The 18,469-nt window shown below is 32.4% G+C and overlaps 1 protein-coding gene across 1 annotated transcript; it reads right to left on the reverse strand.

Annotated features, from left to right (window-relative positions):
• Positions 1–1,262: 1,262 nt before the first annotated feature.
• Positions 1,263–8,496, reverse strand: LOC124831709 (putative polygalacturonase). The gene is made up of 5 exons (XM_047305785.2): positions 8,059–8,496; positions 2,886–3,006; positions 2,595–2,769; positions 2,377–2,447; positions 1,263–2,064 (listed from the first exon to the last, which is right to left on the reverse strand). Exons 1-5 carry the CDS (start codon positions 8,386–8,388, stop codon positions 1,430–1,432), a joined length of 1,332 nt encoding a protein of 443 aa, XP_047161741.1. The 5' UTR covers positions 8,389–8,496; the 3' UTR covers positions 1,263–1,429.
• Between the last annotated feature and the right edge of the window lie 9,973 nt (positions 8,497–18,469).

The following is an 18,469-nucleotide window of genomic DNA, read 5'->3' on the forward strand; positions in this document are numbered from 1 at the left end:
CAAACTATTTTTGTAAAACTTTTTTTTAACATTTCAAAAATTAGTTTTCATTTTACAAAACTTTTGACAATTGAAAATTGGATTCATGTCAGTAAGGCACTTTGCATATGTGGTACTCCTGTAAGGAAGTGAATAATATTTGAGATTTTCTAATTCTCAAATACATTGTTAAAGATGTCTTAGACAAATATTCATTATCAGAAATTATTACTGTTGGAAGATCATAGAAGACAAAGACATCAAAATCCATACAAAACCACAATCTATTTATGGATATTAAATAACTTGATCATGGAAGAAAAATATATTTTTATATTCTCTATCTAATATATCTAACTTCATATTCAAGAAAAAGGGAATTTGTTTTGTCTATAAAACGACACATGATCATGCACCTTAATTCAAACATAAAGTAAAGAACAACAATCTTCCTAAAACAAATATCATTGAAGGGAAATATATAATTGTTGTGGTTGTTTTGTAAGTAAATCTTTACTAATGTGAACATAAAACAAATATAATTGAAGGGAAATATTCTATTGTTATGGTTGTTTTGCAAATAAATCTTTACTAAAGTGAACAATGGTGGACTCTAAACCATCAAATGTGTTTTTATCTTATACTCTAATAAAGCTTTAAAATTTCATAAATTCAAAGTAAGTTATTGATGACTTGACCATATAATATGACTGGACAACAAAATATAACTAAATTTGTAAATTGACATATTAAGTATTTTACGAATAATTTATAAATTAATTTAAAAAATAATTATTAACATTTTAATGATTTCAACAAAATTATTAAGTTGATTATATAACATATTTAAAGTTGTTCAATTGTGAGAAAAATTATGTAATAACGAAACCTGAAAGTTTAATTTTCAATTCAAATTAATAGTTGAAGTTAATATTGTAAATATGTATTTAATCTTTTTAATATATTACCAATTATTTTTCTAATATTGAAGTTACTAAAATGAAATTTTGAAATAAATATTAAAAATACCAGATGATAGGTACATAATCCATAAATTCAATTTAACAAGCAGAGTGAATAACAAGTGCAAAATAGATTGATAAATTCATAATTTATTATTAATAATAAAAACATCTATTAATTATTTAATTAATTTAGTTTAATAGTTTATATAAAATTTACCAAACAAATAGTTTTAAGATAATTGAAAAGTTCATTTTTGGAAAATCAATTCAAAATGATAGACCAAAGCATAGTTTAGATACCCAGAAGTCAAATTCTCATCATGGAATTTGGGTAAATATTATTAATATTGAACTAGGTAGGGATTATTCTTTCATGTGATATCATACAGTTAGTTGGAAACATGGTGATACAATAGGATTATAGGTATAAAAATTCAATGAAAGAAACACTCAATTATTACAAAACTATAAGAGATTGAAAATCTCTAAATGGCACATGATCCATGTTCTTGGTTGCTCAACTGAGAACATGGCCAAGGGTTAACCTGATAAGCAGATCCAGAGACATCAGAACACTGCCAATTGGGAGGAGCTCTTGGTCCTTTCATACCATGGAAGTTTATAACAGACAAACAAACATCAGTGAAAGGGGAACTTTTGAGTCCATTTATCAGACCTGCTTGCTTAACTTTCACTCCCCAAACATTCCTTATTGTGATGCCCTTCACAACTGGGAGAGCATTAGGATTATACTTGTCATCTGGATGCCCTCCTACCCCACCTGAAATCTTAATTCCTTGCCTTGCATTCTCCACATACACATGAGCCACTGTGATGTTCTTGATAAACCCACCCCTGCCTTTGGTGGTCTTGATGTGGATACCTACTCCCATGTTGAAGAGGTTGATGTGTTCAGCTAGCACATTCTCCACCCCACCAGAGGTTTCACTGCCAACTGCAATGCCGGCGAATGGCGACGATCCGGTCAGCCGCCGGATGGTGATGCCGGAGCTAGGGCGACCGTAGGCAATGCCATACTCATCCCATCCACTCTTCACTGCCACAAGATCATCTCCTGTGGATATGTATGAGTCCTCTATGCAGACATTTGAACTTGAATCTGCATAAATAAATTATGCAGATTATATAAAACACCTCATGGCAATCACAACATGACACTTGATGCTGCTGAATTGTTATTTCATGCACCATGAAAACGTATAAAATCATATATCTGAACAGGATAAACCACATTAGTAATTTCAATACTTCCCTTCCATCTAATAGTTTAACAAGAGACGAGGTAGAATTCTCTGGTAAAGGAAGAGTTCAATACCAACGAGTAAAATCGGTTGCGTTAGGATTTGACTATTTATTACAAGTTTTTACTTCACTATTTGCATAAGATGTGGGTTATTTAGAGGGAACTTACCTGGATCAATTCCATCAGTGTTAGGAGAGTCAGGAGGAGCCAAGATTGTGACATATCGAACCACAACATTGCTGCAAAGAAGGAACAGAGTTTGAGATTATAGTCCATGAAAACATCTATACCTCTTGATTTCCTTTCTAGTCTCTGTTTCAAGCAACTTGTAATGAACAAAATGAAAATACTATAAAAAGAAATTCCTTCTGTAAGCTCAATCATACTTGCAATAAACTGGATGTATATTCCAGAAGGGAGAATTCTTGAAAATGACATCTGAGATAAGAATATCTTGAGAATTTATAAATTCAACAAGGTGTGGTCTTGTATATTTAAGTGTTTTCTTCCTCCACATGTTCCACCACACATCTCCTTGCCCATCAATTGTCCCATTCTCACCTATGAAAAGATTGGGTAAGGCTCACTTAATGTTAGTTTGTCTATAAAGTGCACAAGAAAGGGAGCATTCCCCCTTAATTTACTTTTGCAGAAAATATTAAAGATTTGATACTCACCTGTGATCACCACATCAGTAAGTCCATCTCCATGGAGAAAACTGATATACCTTGCTCCAGGGAGCTCCCTCCCTCTTCCATAAGATGGTAAGGGTGCAATTAAAGGCCAATGCCCCGTTTCCTAAAAGAGGAAGAGCATTAAAGAGTGTGCTAGGGAAGAAAAAGGAGAGATTTCCTATCTATCATGTTTCCTTTCCTATCAAGAAAACAATAAATCATGTTAGAAAGAATAATAGATGAGTTTTGATTTCCACTCGACTTTAAGTATTCACTCCAATCATTTTCTAGAAGCAAAACAGATGAATTTATTACCTTACTACATACACATGCCAAATGAGCTTGATAGCTACAGTTCAGCTACATAGATTTACACCATGCATTAATAGTGAATGTTGAAACAGTCACAAAGCTTTGGAACTGATACCATCAGTCAGGTACTTTTAGCATGTTTGGAAACCCTTCAAAAACAATTTCTCCTTTTACACGTAGCAAATGCTAAATCTCAAATTATACAAAACAATTTCTCCTTTTACTACTAATTTTCTCTTCTCTCTCTCCTAATTCTCAACGATTACAGTATTAATTACCATTCCACTACTTAATTCAGGACACATTCTTTCCATTCAAGTTTATATTTATTAAGAAATGAAAACTATATATGAGATTAATATCTTCTGTGTTGAATATACACGTAGGATGTTATATTTATAATAGAAAACATATGGGCTAAGCCTAAAATACAAATAAAAATAATAATAAATTAACTAAAAATAAAATATAAAATAAAGATAATATAACTAACAATTCCCCTCAAGCTAGTACATACAGATTGTATGTACCAAGCTTGTTACTAATATAATCAATAAATTAGTGAAAATATTAGTGAAAATACCTGCTTTTGCACTCGGGTGACACAAAATTATTAATGATTTGCGAAGGCCACATATCTGAAAAGTTGCTCTATATAAATCTTTTTTTGCAAATCTCTGTTGATAAGCAAACAGAGGTCGACGAACAATTAACAAACACAATGGTGATAGAAAGGAGGTCAGATGAGACTGCAACGAAAGAAGCCATAGACGAATAGGGGAGAGAAATCCTAAAAATTATGGAGAATAATATTGGACATTGGTGGACAACCATGAAACTTCAACTAAGATGACTTTGACAAAGGAGATTACCACCAATAGTGGACGATGACCGATAATGACAGATAACAAACAACATGGACTAGATTGCCCTTAGTAACTGATGAGAACTACAATAACAGACAACGACGAAGAGCAGGGACTAAATTACCATTATCGGGTGGTGGCCTATAATGGATGACATCAAACTAGATTGGATCACATGAAAACATATCGCCTATCACGACGAATGATAGAAATGATGGTGCACCGATGATAGACAGTGAAGGTGAAAGATTATCTCTTCAAGAGAATGGAGTGCTTTATTCATCAAAGCTCCTAGAAACCGACTCCCCCATAGGGAACATCGGTGGATAAAAGCAACAATACTCAGACACAGGTGTTGAAAGACAAAATTTTTAGGACGAACGACCAAGACGATCAAAACCATGTTGTCACTAATCAAAACTAGAACTCTGACTATGACAACATTAAACGACGTAGCACTGACAACGGCGATAGACGACAGTGTCGCCAGCAGCAATAGACAGTGTCACCACTGACAGTGGCGAATGTAGTGGTAGAGACAACAAAAATCTTTTTCTCCAAAAAAACCTTACACTATGTTAAATATAGTAAAAACTATGTATGAGATTAATTTCCTTTATATTGAATGTACACATATAATAATACTCTATTTATAATAAAAGAAATATAAACTAAATCTAAAATACAAATAAGAAATAATAACAAATTAACTAAAAAAAAAGTAAAAATAGAAATATAACAATAAATATAAAATTTATATTATGCAACATTAAAGTTTCATAATAATCACAAAAACATTCCTAGCTAATAAAGAGGGAGGGGGACTGTATAGCAAACTATGCCTGTCAGCAAAAAAGTATTATTCTCATATATCTGATAACATGGTCCTTTCCATTTAGCCTTGTAATGACCGAAGAACATACATCAATTTACATGATACCTCTTATTTCACATTTTAGTTTTTAAACAAATAAATCATGCTTGAATTGTTCACTAAATAATCCAGAACAGACAACAACAGTAATGACTAATGCGAAAGAACCAGCTGTCCAACAAAACCATTGTCACTTGTAAATGCTTTAAATATCATGCACATGCATCTATGCAGACAAGGGACCCATCAATATTTTTCATCCATTCAGCATTAGGCCCACCATAATTTATATTCATGTGAATTCCTAGTTTTAGGCAACCTATTTTCTATCTAAATACTCTTATATTTTCATACTTACATATTTCAGACAAGAAGATAATCTCAAACCCTTGATCTGATCTTTTTTTTCTCATGAATGGGAAGTGACTTCTATGGTGTATCACATTCTACCATTCAATTTTTGGGGCTTCCGTGAAATATGCTGGCATTTGATGGCTTGCAGAACTATATAGATCTTTATCACTTTGATTGTAGTGATAAGTGGGCTCTAGAGACTCCACGTTTTGATCTACAAGTATCATAATGTACCACAAATTGTTCGCACTATTTATATCTAATAAATAATAGTGTAATCGTTTTCTTCTTTTCAGTAGTGTAAATGTGTTTTTATCTGCTTCCAACATATACACCGACATAGTTAATCTCAATAAGATAATATATCAAGATTTCATAAATATAATAATAACAATAAGATTTTTATTGTAATATAGCGGATCCTAATTTGGAATTTAGGTTTGATTTAAATTTTTTATACAAGACTAAATTTGTCTCTAGGTTAGCGTTATCTGATCTGTTCATAACTGGCATCTCTTTCTGAAATGGGAGACAACCAAGCAAAAAAGACAACTGAAATTTACACACGAATTGCAATATGGAAAACAGCGCACGTTGAAGAAAAGTTTAAAACGATTGAGGGATTCCATCTAATTTATAACCGTATGTAATGGAATATTGTTTTTTATATTTATATTTATATTTATATTTATATTTTATCTTTAATTATATTTTAAAATTTTAATATTTTTAATTTTAAAAATAGTAAATGTTGTCAACTACTTAAAATAATCAAACACATTACTACATAATATAATTACATTCTTTTCCTCTCTTTCATGCAAATCTATGATCTATATTACTAAATTACATATAAAATATAAATAATAATGATAATAATAATAATAACAGTATATTTATTTTTAAAGAAATAAAATAAAATAAATATAAATTTTAACCTTTAAATAATTAAAATAAGATGATATAATTAAAAATGCGAGATTTCTTCTGGTTTAAATAATAAATTAATTCGTAAATGAGTTATATTATCAAATAATTAATTGTTGTTTTATTAGACTGCGTCGTTCTCCTCCACAGACAAACAGTTTTAATACATGGACGAGTTTAGTTGCTTTAGAAATAATTAATACCACATTTATTATTAACTTTTAAACAAATTAAAGCACTAATGATGTTATTTCTTAAAATTAAATTTTAACCAAGCAGACCGTTATTGTGTTTATAGTCAGAATTTCTAAAAGAATTATTTATTAAATCAGTCTTCAGAAAAAAAAAAAATACACATTAATGATTTAATAATTTACAAAAAGAAAACATAGTAGCAAATTAGACATAATTAATCTAAACAAAAAGGAAACATATTACCAAATAATCAATAATTTTAAAATATATATTGTATAATATAACTAAATGATATTATAAAGTTGAGCAATGCTAAGAACAAAGTACCTTTTCCAAATAAATTTGTATAGGTAAAATTCGAAAATTACAAAAGAATCTTTAAAAAAAAACTATGAAACCTACTACATTTTAGAAAAATTTAAATAAAAAAATATGTTCACAAAAGTCTACTAAATTTTAGAATATCTAATAAATTTCAATCAAAGAAAAACAATACATTCGAACGTTTCTAAAAATAATATATCCTCAACAATTCCTTACAAAATTACTTTACATTATCTAATTCTCATAATCCTAATTTAGTAGACAAAACCCAAATTAAAAAAAAAAACTAGTCCACACAATAAATCACATATTCTCTCAAAATTCCTCATGCAAATGTAATAAAATTAAGGAAAGAAGAAACGTAATTAAATAATAAATCTCTAAATTTGAATAATTTTAATTAATTTTAATTAAAATAACTAATTTTTTAATTTTTTTAGTGAAACGGTATGATGTTATTTTGCATAGTCATCATTCATATGATTTTACATAAAAAATAAAAAATAATAATTCAATTAAAGTTTAAGTTACTCATAAATTAAGTAGTTTTAACCAAATTCTTGTTAAAAAATTTCGTTTTATTGAGTATTCAAACTTTTTAAATATTTTTAATCTCTGTTGTCAATTTGGGGTGATGTGATCGTCTGGTTTTGCTATCTCAATTAAAATATTAATTATGAAATTAGATTGTAAAAGTAAAGTTATAAAAATCTAATTATCTTTTATCACAAAAGCATGTCACATTTTGATAAGATTGTATTGATTTCATTTTAGTATTTGATTTATAATAAAATAAAATTATTTATAAAGATAATCAAATTTTCATTTTTTATTAAAAAAATTTATAATATTTTATTAAAGACAGCAAAAGCAAACGGTCACATCACCCTAATTAAGAACAGGCGTTTAATTAAAAATATATAAAATCTACGATACTCAAACTTATGAAAATTTATTAACAAGTGGTTAAAAATACTATGATTTAATTTATGAGAAATTTAAAACTAAGTTAATCTGATTTTCCATGTAAAATTGCGTAAGAAATTTGAAAATGTCATTTTACGCAAAAAAAAAGACAAGAAAATTAAATGTAGTAACTCAATTCAAACGTATAAGGTTTCAATCTGTGTTAGTTTTTTCAAAATACATTTATTTTAATATATTAAAATGATTTTTAAAATATTAAAAATATTAAAATTAGTACATTTTTAAAGATAAAAAAACAAAACTGAAAATAGGGGAGAGAATCCAAATTCAAGAATTAACCTGACCTGGGGAAGACTAAAGAGCAAACAGATAATCCAAATTGAAGAGTTAACCTCACCTGTGTCGCTTTGATAACGGCACCAGCAGCGAGAAAAAGCGTCATGTGGCTAGTGAGGTTGAAGCTCTCCGTCAAGTACACACCTCGAGGCACGTACAGCACCGTGCCGCCGGGCCTTCTCAGGTGCTCAATGCGGTACACAGCCTCTCGGAAGGCTTTCGTGTTCAGAGTGCGGCCGTCGCCAACGCCTCCGAAGTCGGTTATGGAGATTCTGTCGGTGCGATTTCTTAACGGCACTAGGTTGGAACATGTCGGCGTTGAAAAGATCGCAGGGAGAGAAGAAGAGAAGAAAAGAAGGAAAGTGAGAGTGAGGAAGGGTGAGAGAAGCATGTTTGTTTGGGGATGGGGAGAAGAAGAACGATGATGGCAGTTTGCTCATACAAAGAGTGATGTGATGCCATTTATAAGGGTGTGGTGGTTTTTCTTGTGGTGTGTGAAAGAGAAAAGAATCTGTGAGTTGGAATGTTTTATTTTTATTTTTCTTGGATCTCGAATCAATAAAAAGAAAAGTTAAAGCTTAGTATATGAGAGAAAACGGTCGTTTTGCTACATGCCAGTTTGCATTAAATAATAGTTTAATTTCATTAATTGATATTTATTTCGAAAATTAAGTGATACAGTACAAAAATTAAAATTTATTATTTGATCTTCAGTTTAATTTTATTAATTGACATTTATTTGAAAAATTAATTGATACAATACAAAAATTAATAATTTATTCAATAATAACAAAATTGGACCACACTACAAAAAATAGAGGATCACTGTAGTCAAAACTCACCAAAACAGAGAATAAAATAAATATTAAACTTTTATTTTAGGTTAATTTTTTTCTCTCTAATTCATTTGAAAAATTTAATTAATATTTTTTTTAATTTTTTAAAATAATTTAATTACATAATTCTCTTATATTAATGTTAACATAGTAATATGAGGTGTTATTTTGTAATATTTTAATAGAAGTGTGTTATATTTAATTTAATTTTTATATTTAAAATTTTGACTTAATTGAATTCTATTTTTTTAAATGAAGTAACGGGGTTTTTTTCAAAATAGGACAATTAATAATTATAACTTATTATACATGTTAAATTATTTATTTTTCTAAATACATACATCAAATAACTACACCTAAATATATAAATTAATTTTAACTTTACATTTTAATTTAATAAAAAATATTTATTTTAATGTTATATTTTTTAAATATTAAAAATATAAACATAAATTCACACTTGTAATATTTAAGTAAGCTAACAATATTAAAAATATATGAAGTAAAAGTTACAAGTGTCATTTACAAAGAAAAATGTTTAGAAACTATCTAAAAGTCTCTTCCTAAAGTTTGTCTAAAAGTCTTTTAAAACAGAGGAGCAACTATTTTTCTAAAACCTTGCTAAGATGTGGCTTTAGTAGTAAAAGTATAGCTCTATAGAGGTTTCCCAAAATTGCTTGGATTTCCTCTATTTCCTTTATTTTTTCCCTTTGACTATGTGTAATAATCAAAATATGCAAAACAAGTTAAATTGGGGTGATTTTTACAAGTATTTGAGTGAATCAAAATAAGATAAGTGCCAAATTGATCTCAAAATTAACTTATAAAACACCCTAACTTTAGAATTTGTTTGTCTTCAAACAAGAATAAAATCTAAAAAGATTTATAACATATTTGTAATTAAAGGTTGGCTAAAGGAATAAATGCAATTCTTCCTTTCTATTTAGGCATTGCAAGTTAGGATAAACATGAACCCTTCAACACTTTTTTAGAAAACATCAATGCAAGTCTTCACAAATTTTAGATTGTGCAGATTCACTTATATTTTTTAGGTTTAATGTATTCGGAAGTCCCTATTTCTGCGGATTCGTATCAATTGGGTCCTCGTATTCTGAAAGTTCTCAATTGGGTCCCTATTTTGGTAAAATTGAGTCAATAATGCCCTTGTCGTTAATTGCTGTGGAGGGCGTTAACTTTCTTGTGATGTGGCATGCTGAGGTGTCCTTTAATTACGACGTGGCACAGTATAAGGTTATTACGTGGATATTTATATAATTTTAAATTTTAAAATACGCTGGAAGAGCGTAGTCGGTGGTTGACGGTAGAGGCGACGAGAGCCCGGCGAAGGCGCGACGGGACGCGACAAGGGCGTGTTTCTTCTTCATCCCTCCGTTCTGATTCGCGGGGCAAGGAGGAAGCTTCCTTCCCCTCTTCCTTTTCTGATTTTGATTGGGTTTTAGGGGTTATTGGTATCTGATTTTTGCGAACTGGGATGGTTGTTGTGCTTCTTTTCTACAAATGCGTTTTGAAGTTTCATTGTTGCGATATTGGGGTTAGGGTTCAGACTGAGAATGTTAAGGTATTGAGTTTGGGGATTTTTTTTGGGTTCTGTTCGCACCTGCTTGCTCCACGAAGGCGAATTTCCATGGATGTGCTTGCCTGAAAATGATGAGGAAGAAGCGACTCTGAACGACGACCTCGCGCTCAATTGCTGTTGCATTTTCTCTAATTTGGGTCTCTATGTTTTCTATGGAAGGTGTGAGTTAATGGTGCTGAAGCAGTGTCGTGCCACAAATTCTGATTTGCGTTTCAGGTTCGCTAGAGCCGCAATTGAGAAACCATGGTTGTGGCATTGGATTTTCAATTTGGGTTTCTGCTGTGGTTTTGGATTTGCAGGTCTGGCGAACGAAAAAACTCGCGATTGGCACTTTCACAGCGGCGCTTGGTGGCGATTTCTGGTATGCAGGTTCGGTGGCGATTTCGTGGTGGCGGCTTCAATGGAGTTGATGTGTGATTCGCGTGGCTACCATGGAGAAGATGATGGAGTAGATTCTCGCACGAGAAGTAGATGCGTGATTCTGGGTTCTGTGGTTTGATCTTCTGTAGGTTGCTTGTAATTGACGAAGGAGGAGAGTGACAGAGGAATTGCAACGACCATGGAGGTTCACGGCGAAGGTTGAGGGGACAACTGCCGACGAGATGGCAGTGGCGGCGCACAGTAGCTAGGGTTTGGAAATTAAGGTTTCTGTGGAGAAGATATAGATGACGTGGCAGGAGGCGTGAGGTGGTATGTTCTGGTTGGTTAACCTGTGCCACGTCATAATTAAAGGACACCTCAGCATGCCACATCACAAGAAAGTTAACGCCGTCCACAACAATTAACGACAAGGGCATTATTGACTTAAATTTACCAAAATAGGGACCCAATTGAGAACTTTCAGAATACGAGGACCCAATTGATACGAATCCGCAGAAATAGGGACTTCGAATACATTAAACCTAGTTTTTAACATCTATTTGTTTGTGAACCTCCGCGTTTGGTGTTTTTCCCTCATTCACAACACTTACAAGCTCTTTCCAAATTTTGTACCTTGTCTCCAACTACCACCTATACACAATTGGCATGGATCCCTAAGGTCTTTGTGGGCTTTGCTTGCGATTGTGTTATAACCCGAATTATACCAATAAGTGTATTGGGTTGTTGTAGTAAACAAGTGTTTATCTATAGGAATTGACAAAAATATCAATGTTTTAACTAGTTTGATTTGTAATAAACCTGTTATGTGTAAGAGATATAAGTGTGGTGATGGAAGAAGCTCCACACTTCATGCCAGAGCAGTCATGCACAGCAAAATCGAGCAGCGGAATGAAAGGATGAGTGAATTTGATGGTGCACACCAAGTGTTTGATGTAAGGTTCAGTGAAGGTTTGGTGACTGTGTAAGGTTTCTCAAGGTCAAAAGGTCTTCCAAGAGGGAAGGAAGCTAGAGGAGGGAGTGCAGAATAAGCACAAGTGTCAACTCATTGGCAAGTGTACCAAATCGTATCAAGTAATATATAATGATAAGACCAAGTACCGTTTCCCAAGAGACTCGTGTTAATTAACAGTTATGTAATACCTTAATTAATTAAGACTTAAAAGCTATTTTGTTGGTGTTTAAATGCAAATGCAACAAAAGTAAATATGAATGCAAATTGATCAATTGAGGCTTGACACAAGAATGAATGGATGAAGTTTATAATATGAGATAATGATGTTGTTGGGGTTAGATTTCACCTACTTCATTTTCATGCATATTAGAATTCATCTTCTTCATTGGAATGTTAATGTCACTTACGAAATTACTTAGAACCCGATCCCTCGACGTAAAAAGCCTAGTCTTAATTATTAGACCTCATTTCCTTGAATCACTAATAATCAATTCCACATTAAGAAAAGAAGCTTAAGACAACCAAACTTCCTATCCCTATCCCTAGGCAATATTTCCTTTTGGTGAAATCCTCTAGATCATGATTCATAAGATATTTCCCAATACTCAAATAAATCAAACATCAAGTCATGAATGGCAAAAACATAACAAACATTAAGAATAAGAGAAGATCACTAACATTCAATGAAAGAAGCATAAAATGTCTAAATCATATTCAAATACATGAAAGTTTAGAGGTTGCGTCATCCCCAACAACAAATGAGTTTAATTCTCTATTGTCATGGAGAACCTTGGCTTACAATGGAAGAATGAAAGAATGAAATCCCTAGAGAGTGAGAAGGAAAGCTCCCGCATGCCCAATCTCCCCCCAGAGGGTCGAAAATAATGTTTCCTTGCTTCAGCCATCCAAAGATGTGAATCTTAGTGTGTAGAAGCCTTTAAATGGATCAAAATTGAATCATGGGTGATAACGATTGATTTCGTCATTATTTGGGATTAAATTTTGATAATAAATGAAGCCTTTTTGATTTAGAAACTTGCTTATTCTCTTGTTTTTAGCTTATTTTGGAAAATAAGAGAGTTGAGGTTATACTTGAGAATTTTATCACTGAATTCTCTTGATTTTGTAGGAAATTGGGATGAATTGAAATAGGAGTTAAAATGTTAAGAAGTTGGAACCCAGAAAGGACAGAAAGAGCACCAGAAGAGAAGGTTGTTGAAGGTCGCAAGACGCTTGGGCGCCCTTTTCTGGGCCCTTAACGCAGGAGTCTCGCATTCACGCTTGAGCGTCCTTTAAGGGACGCTGAGCGCTAGCCTTAACTGTTTCACGCCTGGGCGCCCTTCTTGGGTGCTGAGCGCCATTCTTTCGTAAGCTCGCCCGAGCGTCCTATGTAGGGGCGCTGAGCGCTGACGATGTTGGCCCATGATCCAATTCAGCTGTATATAAGGACTTGGACGTCCTAGAGAGAGTATCTTTTGATATAAGTGACACAAATTCAGACTTTTCCAACTCTCTAGAGGTAGAAGTGGATGCAAAAGCTCTCCTCTTCGGTTTTTAGTGTTTATCTTTCATTCTCATTCCATTGTTCATCTAGTTTCTCCATGACAAGGGAGAACTAAATTCAATTAGTTGTTGGGGCATGATGTAACCTTGTGAACTCTCATGTATTTGAATTGGTTTAATTGATATATGCTTATTTCATAGATTGTTAGGGATTTTCTCCTTTTCTCTATGCTTGTTATGTTTTGATCATTCATGACATGATTTTATGGTCTTCTTTGTTATTGGAAAATACCTAGAAACCACGATCTGGAGAATTTCTCCCAAAAGCAATATTGCCCGGGGATGGGGATACAAGGTTTGTCGTCTTAAGCTTCTAATCATAATGCATAATTAATTATTAGGGATGCAAGGGATTGTGGTTTAGTAATTAAGAATATACATTCTTCGCTGAGGGGTCGGGTTTTAAGTAGTTTAGAAAGTGACGTTAACAATTGACAGAAGAAGATGAATTCTTATATTGAGAGTAAACTAGGTGAAATCTAAACCCCAACAACATACTCATCTCATAATTACAATATCATTCATTCACCTTTGTGTTTTTCTTCAATTGATCAAAAGTGCATTCATATTTAATTTATTGTTTTTGCATTGAAAACCCTATATTGTTCTTAAAAGTCTTAATTAGTTAAGTAATCACATGACTGTTTAGTGTCGTGAGTCTCTTGGAAAATGATACTTGGTCTTACCAATTATTATTACTTGATACGATTCGGTACACTTGCCAAGGTCTTAACAATGGGCCAACGTCGTTGGCACTCAAAGCCCCAACTAAGGTCAACCAGGCGTGACTGCGAAGAGACTGGCCCTTAGCGCCCTGGCTGAGGGCAACCAGGCATCCTACGTGATAACCAACTGGTGCTCAGCGCCCTTGGAAAGGGCGTCCAAGCGTGCTTACGAGGTGAGTGGATCTCAGTGCCCAAAATAGGGTCAATCAGGCGCCCTTGCGAGACTTTTGACGTTGAGGGCTCCTAAAGAGGGTAACCAAGCATGGCTACGTGACAACCAGTGCCTAGGGCCTCAGAAAAGGGAAACCAGGCTTCCTACGGGCCTTCTTTCAGCCTTTTATTACTTCAACTTCTTTCATCCAAATCTTCTAAATTCCTGCCAAAACAAGGAAAACCAAGCATAAAACCCATCCAACTCTCTTATTTCCACAACTTAAGCAAAAGCATGATTTCAAGCTAGATTCTAAGTCATAAAGGGTATTTTTGATGTCAAAATTAAGTATAAAAATAACAGTTCACTACTACAAAAAAGCGCATAGATAACGCTTTTCTTTATCATAGATAGCGCTTTTTAAGCGCTATCTATGCGTGCGCTATCTATTAATAGATAACGCTTCTAAAAACGCGCTATCTATTGTCCGCCACAATAGATAGCGCTTTTTTAAAAAGACGCTATCTATTGTCAGCCACAATAGATAGCGCTTACTGAAAGAAGCGCTATCTATTTGTGGTGACAATAGATAGCACTTACTTGAAAAAGCGCTATCTATTGGTGGTTGGCAATAGATAACACTTCTTTAAATAAGCGCTATCTATTGGTTCAATTTTTTTTAAAAAATAATAATTTAGAATAAAATATAAAATATAAAATATAAAATATTGGTTCTATTATGTACAAATCCACACTATATATTGATTCTATTATATACAAAAAAATATAAAATATTGAGAAAAATATGACAAATGTCTCAAAAAGAAAATTCATTAATATAAATAAAAATTATTGGTACACTAATATTTCAAAATTTAATCGTTAAGTCGTTTAGTATGTGTCACGACATAACATTGTTTTATAAGATAATATATACAACCATAGCATATATATCATATCAGTACTTATAAGCATGTACATCACCCTAACATAACCTATAAGCATGTACTAATTACATGTAAACACCAGTTTTCTCTAACTTCAATGATTTGACTTTCATGATATTGTTGACATTTGCAACTAGAAAAATACTTCAAGAAAGAAAAATAATATAGAATTTGTTAATTAAATATTGCTACAAATTAATTATGACGATAAAGATAACTTACATCAGTTGGAATTGTTCCTCCTTCACAGTATGTAATAATTTCCTTCATATATTGACACACATAATACCCACAATCATTGCCGTTGGGTTGTCTTGGGCACTAGAATTCCAAAATTAAAAAACATTTTTATAATTTAAACATACAAAGAAACAAAAATCTAGTATACTCCAAACAGATTCAGTGCATGATAACAATAACTATATACCATATACAAGTTTAAACTCTTAATAATAAGTTATGGTTTCATAACATCCATATGCCCCTTCAACCAGTTTCACAATAATACATGTTATTTAACTAACCATTACCATGCAACAAGGAAATAAGTCTTCAACCATTCAAGAATACAAGTTATTCACCTAACTAGTATAATACAAGCAGCCATAACGTGAACTAAAGGTCACATAAGGTTATTCAACAATTTAATTATCACAATCAAGACTATACTACACAAAACATACTAGAGTAATGTACCTTAATTGTTGTCTACTTGATATGTTTGATTTAGACTTTGAAACCATGTTTCCGGTTTGAGCTCGATAGGTTTGTATAACCCTAGTGAATAAATAAAATTAAAGCATGTATAAGTAAAAACAATACAACTAAAAGTATACAAATATGTCAGTTAAAAGTATACAACACGTATATTCTTACATGTCAAACAATTTCTTCAAATCTTGCCTCATATTAATGTCTACCGCCACTGGGTCAAGATAATAAATTACCTCTAATTTAAGATTGATTCCCAGCAACACCCAATGTTGGGTACAATTTGAAATGAATCAACAAAATTAGAATTCGTACATCTAACTTTGAAAATAATACATTGTTGATAAAGTTGTAAAGTAAAGTATTACCCGGTATTAATAGGTGCAAGAACAAACTTATCAATCCCCATTATCAAGAAAAAGAGTAACTATTTTTTGCATTCTGTCTTTCATTGGTAGCTCATGTGTTGTGATTTGGGGTGATAAAAAAAGAATGCCTTATCATTTGGCTTAACAAAATTTTGATATAGGTACCTTATAAAAGAAAAATATAAGAATGTATTAGCAATATGATAAGGTGTCAATCTAATAATGAATTTAATGATAAAATGTATAAAATGCTTTACCCTATATATATAGAAATTGTAGTTGCACCTAGCCATGCATAGTTAGTAACTTCTTCAATAATTTCTGCATTAACGATTTCTTTATGATTTTGTAGTCCAAATATGTTTTTGTCCATTTGTATTGGAGGAAGTGACTCTGATGGCTTTAGTTTCATGTATGAAGAGAGACAATTGCACCATTCAGAAATATTTGGATGAAACAGTTTACGAGGAGAATGTTGAATGGTCATTTTCCCTTGACATTTCTTTTTAGGTGCGACACATTCATTTGTATTATTCATCTTTTCTTTATAGGTTGAGTAGAATCCTAAAACATCATCAATTAAACAAGTTAGGTAATAGATAAAATATGTTCATAAATATGAATGAATACAATTGTATAAACATACCTCATCACTAATCTGTATGAAATTCATTGGCCATGCCACAAATGTACCTATTGCTTGTCCTATTGTCATCATGTCATCATCATCAATTGGTATAGGCAAGGATACATTTGGCTCCAAAGCAATATCTATACTAACTTTGACATGTCCCTTAGGTAGAGGTCTACTATGTAGTGTATCACTTTTAAAATTATGCAATTTTCCATGGGAAACCAAGCAAAGTGATGGTGATAATGTAAACAATTTACAACTTGAGACCCCCTACATTATAAAACATAATTATAAGACAATCTTCAATGTGACTAAATATGAAGACCTATGAAAGTAATGTAGATAAGTTAGTTACATCGGGAAAACTATTGTTGACAATGTGCAACTCCCTTGGCCACTATCAATATTAGCTTCTTCAGTAGTATTTGGTGTGCCAATTTTCGAAGCGAAATCAACTCATTTTCCATTCGTGCCATTCTTTCCGATATGTCTTTCACTTGAGCAATTAATTTATCATGCTCATGGTACGTAAGATGCTTTTTGGATGGAAAATAGTCTCTATGACCGACTCCAAATCCCATTCCCCTAACACGACCTGGATACTCTAGGAGACATAAAGCTTGACTCAGAATGTTAGAGTGATCATTACTCATCTCTTCTGAATTAGTTTGTGAGAGTTGAACCTAAACAAGAACCAAACATATCACATTTAATCTCATTTCACACACAAAAATATAATATGAAAACATATTACTTACACATTTCTCCCAAACTTGCTGAGTTTCTTCGTTTTCAATTACCCCGCTTTTGTTCACACGACCATGCTTCCACAATTCTTGGGGGAATGTTATTAACATTCGATCCCAATTCCTTTATCTAATTATTGTGAAAAAGATCAAATTAGTTAGAAAATTGTAATAACTGAAAACCGGTTATGCATGTACATTTTATTTTGTTGGGTGAAAACTGGCCATGCAGGGACTATAGGGTACACGTGAAATATGAGAGAAAGTGAGAAATTATATGTTCAAATGTGGGTTTTAAATAAAAAGGGAGTGTTAGTGGTAAAGTTAGGTGAACCTGCTGGGAGAGACTGAGTAAGAGTACTTGATGGGTTTATGGGAGAGATGGGTTTATGGGAGAGAGTAGGTTTTGTATTAAATAGATGGATTAAGAAAAAAGGGATTTAATTAGGTTAGATCACATCAAGTATCCTTTTTGTTATGAACCTGTATGGGGTTGTGGGTTTCAGAAACTGTGAGTGAAAGTGAGTAGGGTGAGTGAAAGTGAGTAGGGTGAGTGAGTAGTCCAGTGGTCATGAAAAGCGAAGGAGAGAGATAGAAGTTATTTGGTGAGTTTTGGTGATGTGGTTTCTACAATATATTGACACGTTTTGGGCATACCTTAATAAAAAGGGTATGGTAGAATGAATAACTTTTATCAATTCCATTGCATATTAAATGCTCTTCTAACTCATATGCGTTCACTACCTTAAATGACAACACTGTAAGCAAGGACAAATGATTCTACTAGGGTTTTTTGCATGCTCAACTGCAAATCTACAAAACTCTTTCACCCCATCCTCGTATTCTTTTGATAATCGACTA

Source organism: Vigna umbellata, chromosome 7, assembly GCF_029865625.1.
Source record: "Vigna umbellata cultivar VRB3 chromosome 7, Vumbellata_1.0, whole genome shotgun sequence".
In the NCBI taxonomy this organism is placed as follows: domain Eukaryota; kingdom Viridiplantae; phylum Streptophyta; class Magnoliopsida; order Fabales; family Fabaceae; genus Vigna; species Vigna umbellata.

Coding starts and splice junctions, on each gene's coding strand:
- LOC124831709 (XM_047305785.2), bottom strand. CDS start 8,388: ATGCTTCTCTCACCCTTCCTCACTCTCACTTTCCTTCTTTTCTTCTCT. Junction 3,007..8,058: donor CCGTTATCAAAGCGACACAG/GTGAGGTTAACT, acceptor TTCCTCTTTTAG/GAAACGGGGCATTGGCCTTT. Junction 2,770..2,885: donor TACTGATGTGGTGATCACAG/GTGAGTATCAAA, acceptor ATCTTTTCATAG/GTGAGAATGGGACAATTGAT.